Genomic DNA, 6157 nt, shown 5'->3' on the forward strand with positions numbered 1-6157 from the left:
ACGCCTCTCCGCTGTCAATCACGGCCGGAACCGCTCTTGATTGGGCGGCGGCGCGGGGCGCATTGTGGGGGCGGGAGGAGAGCGGTCGCCATGGAGACGGGGCCTGGTCCCGCTCTGCGGGCCTGACCCCCCGGCCCGCTGACCTCTTCTTGGCCTTTGCCCGTGACCCCGGCCCCAAATGTGACCCTCCCCCCCCCCCCAAGGTGTCCCCACACGTGCCTCTGGGTCCTTGCCGTGACCTCAGCTATGACCTTTGACCCCAGCCCTGACCACTGACCCTGCCCATGACCCTTTGGCTTGCAGAAAAGGGACTCCACAGGGGTAGTCCCGCCAGAGCCGTGCGCGCCTGACGCGGCAACTTGCCGTGGTTATGTGCAGCAAAGAGTTACATGTGCGTGGAGTTTCACAGAGTGCCTATACATAGTCATAACCCGTCCCCGCTTCCTATTAAAGTTAGTTCCAAGGAGTCATTTCCGTAAACTCCTCCCATCTGCACTTGCCCAGTGCCTCCTGGTGGTGGTCGTCGGGGGTCGTGGGGATGAAGATGGATGGCTCTTCCTCGTCACCGCTAGCTGACCTCTTGTCTTTGCACAGACTCAGGCGCTCCTTGGCTCTTGTCCATCCGCAGGACCAGTTTCTCCCAGTTTCTCAAGACAGGCTCACTCTCTTGTTAGGAGACTGACCTTGGTAAGGGGCCCAAGGCCTCTTGCTTTAATTAATTGGCACAATGCACCATAGTTAGCAAAGACACTAAGTAGCATCCTAGTTTAATGCCGTCAGCGCTCTATCTCTGCCTGATAAGAGTCTCCTAACTCCCTCTCTCAGCAGGGCTTTCCTTTACTTCTTCCCCTCCTCTTCTGAGTTGTGCTGGAGTTCAGCTGCCTAGCACGGTAAAACCACCGCAGCAGCCCAGGCCCCAGCCCAGCCAGCCTGGATGCACCCCTCACACCCTCAGCAGGGCTGGCCCCGCGGAAGATGGGTGCCCAAGAGGGTGGGACTGAGCAAGGCGCCCCCCCAGGCCCACCTGCATGGGCACGGGGTGGCACGGGGCCCCTGGGGACCCAGTCCAGGACGGGGAGGGACTCTCTGGGCACTGCAGCAGCTGGGGCTGCCGAAGGCTGCCAAAAGAGGGACGCCGGGGGCTGTGGCTCACCGATGAACCTCACGGCTGCCTCGCGCAAGGTGACCTGAGTGTGCTGCAGGTACGGCAGGCTCTGCTGCAGGTATTCCTCCACCATCCTCTTGTCCTGCACGAGCTGGAGAGAGCACAAGGTTACGGGGCTGGCAGACCCTGCCCAGCTGGACAGACCACCCCCTCCTGCCAACGCCCCCCCTTCCCCTCAGGCCGTTCCCATCTCCCAGCCACCAGCCCTGTGGGGCTGAGGTTTGGAGAGAGCCGCTGGCCAAGGGGGCTGGGGGGTGCTCAGCCCCCTCTGTCCTGCTGCTGAGACCCAGGTGGGCCAGGGGCTCCTTCAGCTTCCAGGGGACGGGGAGGGGAGAGGGGCCTGCAGAGGAGCGCTCTGGGCTCTGTGCTGGAGGGAAGGGAGCAAGGATGCGGCTTTAGGCGGCGTGCTCTGGGGAAGCTGGGCAGGATTATCGAGCTGGGACCAGGGCGTCGTCGTTACCAAGCACTCTGCGATCCTCCAGGTCTGCTCTGTCTGGGCCAGGCGCTTGAGTTCTTCCCGCTTCAGGAAGTCTGCAGCGGTGACAAGGGCTTCCACGGAGGCCTGCAGAGCAGCAGAAGCTGAGGGATGGCACCACAGCCCAGGGAAGGGGACCTGGCTGCAAGCCTTGCCTCCCCACAAGGCAACCCCTGTGGCGGCAGTGTGCTAGTCCCTCTAGTCAGGTATGACGTACGGACCTTGGCCACGCTCTGGGTCTGGTCGCTCAGGTGAAAAAAGAGTGGGAGCAGGCCCCTCCGCACGATCTTCTTCATCTGTCTCCTGTGGCACCGTAACACAAGCTGCATCACTTTGTTGTAGAGGCAGATGGAGAGCTCTTGCACCTGGCTGCACTCCTGGTAGGGAGGAGGAGGGGAAGACTTCAGCAAGAGGCGCTCCCTGCCCGCGGTGAGCAGGGGCGTTAGGGTGGGTGAAGCGAATGGAGGTGCTGCAGAATCAGAGTCTGCTCAAAGGAGCTGTGGCCAGATCAGTAGCCACAGCGAAAGGACGCAGCCCCACTAGAGGGAACGTAATAGGTCTCCGTCACGGGGGGCAGCTGTCATTAGAGTGCCCATTTGTGGGCTCAGGTCCCGCAGCAGCCTTACGTCGTTAAACAGTGGCAGGATCTCCCCAGCCACTTGCAGAGCGATGGAGCTGGCCTGCTTCCTCTTCACATGACCCATGACGTTTCCGATGAGAAGCAGGGCCTTCAACTTGGTGTCAGCCTTGGCAGCCTGCAGGCCCTCCATGATGCCTGGCAGCAGGACCGGAATTCTTCTTGCCTGTATGAAGGACAGTTTCCTTTTGGAGAAGCAATGAAAGGCCACCCTGGCCAAAACCCTGTGGTGCCAGAGCACCAGGCTCCCATCTTGCTTGTGGAGAGGCAGCACAAGAAGCGCACCGGGAAGCAGCCACCAGACAGGCAATGGCCATGGGCACCCATTGCGTATGTGAGGGGAGCAAGGGTAGGAAAAGGAGGGCAGCTGAGCAAAGACTCTGTGTCCCCTTTTCGGACCAGCCCCAACAGGTACCTGGGTTGGTAACCCTGCACGCATGGAAAGCTCCCCAGAGAGCCGCTGGGCCCCTCCATGGCCTCCATTTCTTGATCGTTTCTTCTGCGCCACAGAGCTGCAGGCAGAGCAGAGACCTCCCAGCTGGCCGTGAGAAGGCCATGATACCTTCAGGACAAAGGCGCACCGGCCTTCACATAAGTGTGCCCTGCTCACCATTGCAGGTCTCTCTGACACGGGGAGGAGAACGTGGAGCACCAGTGAGTGCATCGCTTGGCTGGGATGCTTCAAGAGCCTCTGGAGATGGTACACGGCATCCAAGTCCTCTTGTCCAACATCCGCGCGGGCCAGCAGCTGAAATGAACACAGCATCGAGAGACTGCCAGAGCCTGCAGGGCTGCAGGCACCGTGCGGCTCCTGGCTCTCCTGGCGGCTCAGGCCAGGGGCACCGGGGCCAGGCAGCCCGTCCTGGGGCAGCTGTGGCTGTGGAGGGCCGCAGGGCCCCTGCGTGCCCCGTGCCTGGCAGCACCCAGCAGCCTTTCTTTGCCTGCTCCTCCTGCACGTACGTCCTGGAGGAGCTGCCAGTTTGGGGGTAGATGGGCAGAGGCACACGCACGGCCCTGAAGAGGAGCAAGGCCTCGCCCGGTAACTCACCGCCAAGTGACGGATGCAGTTGTCGTCTGTGATGAGGCCAGGGAGCCTGCGCAGCTGCTGGTCCTGGAGCACGTCAAGTGTCTCCCTCAGGACCTTCTCCATAGTCTGGTTGTGGGAAAACATTGCTTCCCACATGGCCAGGGCAGCGCTGCAAGGACAGAGCACTCGGTCAGCAGGGCACGCTCCGCCACGGCGCCATGGCCTGCACAGGCCCCGCAGGCCCCAGGCTGTCCTGCAGCCCTGGCCCTGCCGCCCCCCTCACTTGGGGTGCCCCGAGAGCCCTGGCTGGGCAAGCAGGAGAGGGCAGGGATGACATTCATGTGGGGCGGGCAGGGAGCGTGGTGGCGGGGATCCTGGCTGGCCTGGTCAGCTCTGGCTGCCCTGGCTGTGGCCAAGGAACCACGGCTGGAAAGCGTGGCGGCATGGAGGGCCCTGCTCTGTAAACGTAGCGTGGAGTTTTCTGTGGATCCGTCAGGCAGAAAGTCTCCTGTCCCCTCCCCTCCCATACAAGAAGCCCTTAGGGTTGTCATGCCAGTACCTGTCAGACGACGGCGAGATCTTCAGCAGGCTCCTGACCACCTTCATTGGCCACTGGTTGGTCAGCCAGAGGATGAGTATGTCCAGTCTCTGCCGGGCTGGTGCCGTGCTGATGCACTCCACGCTTCCGTGGATGCATCTCACGATCTTTGGCACCTGGAGAGGAAAAAGTTGAGCGCAGCCCTATTTTCAGCTACTACTGACACAACCGCCCTTCCCATCACTCTCTGATGGCTTCAAACGGCCTGAGGTGCCTGAGAGGGCTGGATTTGGGAGGGAGGAACCGGGGCCTGAAATGGGCTAACGGGCAGGGCAATCCAACTACAGGCCACTTACATCGGTCAGCCAGGAGGCAGGGTCTTGGATGGCCATGTCCAACACGCTGCTGGCCTCCTGCTTGTCGTAGAAGCTGGAGTCTCTCAGCGCTTCAATGACCATGAGGATGACGTCTGTCCTCTGAGACGGCCGGAGGTGTTGTCCAAAGTTCTACAGGGAGGAAGGGACGTAAGACACGTCACACCGAGTGCCCTGATGGTGCTGCAGAACTGAGCGGTGAGAGCAGCTCTGAAGACAGATGCCTGGCCGTGCTGGCAGCAGTGCCACAGGAAAGCAGGAAGCAGGGGCTGCAGTCCCTGCGTGGTGGGGGCTGAGAAGAGCCCTCAGGGTGAGGGACTAGGGTTGGAGGCCCGGGCCCGGTGTGCTGGCCCTGCAGATATCCAGGGCTTGCTGGTGGCCAGGAGGGCCAGGAGGAACTGCTGCTGTGAGGCTGGAGTACCACCTATGGAGACGTCCTACTCAGGGACAGCAGGAACGCTCGGGCCAGGAACAGTGAGGCCGTGCCAGCCGCACTGCTGCTGGAGCCCTGTGCTCCCACAAGTCTCCTGCTGCTGATGGGACGAGTGTGCCAGCGAGGGAGGAACTCATTACCAAGGCAACGTCAGTGGTAGTGGGTGAAGGAAGCCAGGATATGGCCTCAGCTTCTTCTTGAGGCTCTTGAGTATCTTCTGGTGCTGTGCTTCCTAAACAGGACGGTGGAGGGGGACAAAAAGAAGATTCACAAGGACAAGCCGCTTTTGTTAAGAGGCTTGGCAACCGGTGAAAAGAGCTTTTGAGTAGGAATGGCTGAGGAGGGAGGATATGATGCAGAGCCCAGGGCGGAAGCGTTGGACAGAGATGGAAAGCAAAGGTGGACAGGTGGTGGGAACAACAGAGATCTCAAGAGAGCAAGGAGTGGCATGTGCCTCGGGTGTACGCATGCACATGCTCCCGGCCTGGGACACTCAAAGGAATGAGAGCCCTGCATGCAATCACACAACTAAAACGCTGTTGGACTAACTGAGGCGTGGGGTGCGGCTCGCATGGCTGGAGCGCTGTAGTGCAGGGATGCAAGATCTTCAGGGGAGGTGGGGAAGATGGGGCAGGGGGGTCGTCTCCTTTGTGAAGGAGCGGCTTGGATAAATGGGACACCAACAGGCTGGGAGAGAGCATATGGGTCAGGAGCAGAGGTGAGGCAGCGCTGGTGGCATCGCGGTGGCAGCCTGTTAAAACCTCCCCGCTCAAGGAGAGGAAGTGAATGAAGTCTTCCTCTCTCTGGGAAGACCACTCTAGAGGTCTCTACAAGAAGGATCCGTGGCACTACTTAGGAAAACAAGCAAGTGCATCAGGCAGTGCCTGTGTCTGGAGGGGAGGGCAGCCCACCACAGCTTCTCTTACTGTTTTTCTGGATGAATCGGAAGAGGTAGTGAAGAGCATCCAAAGCCTCCCATCTTAGCTGCCAGTTCTTGCAAGTGTGGCAGAGGAGGAGCCGTCCCACCAACAGTATGTTGGTTGTACAGTATAGGAGCCTGTGTTGGGGGGGGTTGGGAGCTGCTCGTACACTGTGGAAGCCTGGGTTGGGGGGGGGGAGGTTTGGAGCTGCTTGTGCACCTTTGGGGCTTGCATCTGGGGGGGTTGGGTGCTGGTTGTACAACGTAGGGGCCTGCTTCTGGGGGGGCTTGGGGCCTGCGTCTGGGGGGGGGGGTTTGGAGCTGGTTGTACACCTTTCGGGCTTGCATCTGGAGGGGGTTGGGGCCTGCCTCTGGGGGGTGGTTTTAAGGTTTCAGGGCTAAGGCACTAGGGTTGGGTTTCAGGGTTAGGGTTTCCAGAGATTAGGGTTAGGATTTTAAGGTTGTTAGGGTTGGAGTTATAAGGGTTAGGGTTTGGGCGTTAGTGTGTTAAAGTTTTAAAGTTTTTTGGGGTTTTAGTGTTGATAGGGTTTTTAGGGTTAGGGTCTTAGGGTTTTATTTATGGTTAGGT

At 60.1% G+C, this 6157-nt stretch overlaps 1 protein-coding gene across 1 annotated transcript; it reads right to left on the reverse strand.

Moving 5' to 3' along the window:
* Positions 1 to 1128: 1128 nt before the first annotated feature.
* LOC308186768 (uncharacterized protein) lies at positions 1129 to 5647 on the reverse strand. Its single transcript, XM_080608948.1, has 6 exons — positions 4199 to 5647; positions 3864 to 4018; positions 2693 to 3473; positions 2267 to 2443; positions 1862 to 2017; positions 1129 to 1727 (listed from the first exon to the last, which is right to left on the reverse strand). Exons 1-6 carry the CDS (start codon positions 4298 to 4300, stop codon positions 1473 to 1475), a joined length of 1626 nt encoding a protein of 541 aa, XP_080465074.1. The 5' UTR covers positions 4301 to 5647; the 3' UTR covers positions 1129 to 1472.
* Positions 5648 to 6157: the final 510 nt, after the last annotated feature.

This window comes from Anser brachyrhynchus (genome assembly GCF_964034855.1).
Source record: "Anser brachyrhynchus genome assembly, contig: SCAFFOLD_43, whole genome shotgun sequence".
In the NCBI taxonomy this organism is placed as follows: domain Eukaryota; kingdom Metazoa; phylum Chordata; class Aves; order Anseriformes; family Anatidae; genus Anser; species Anser brachyrhynchus.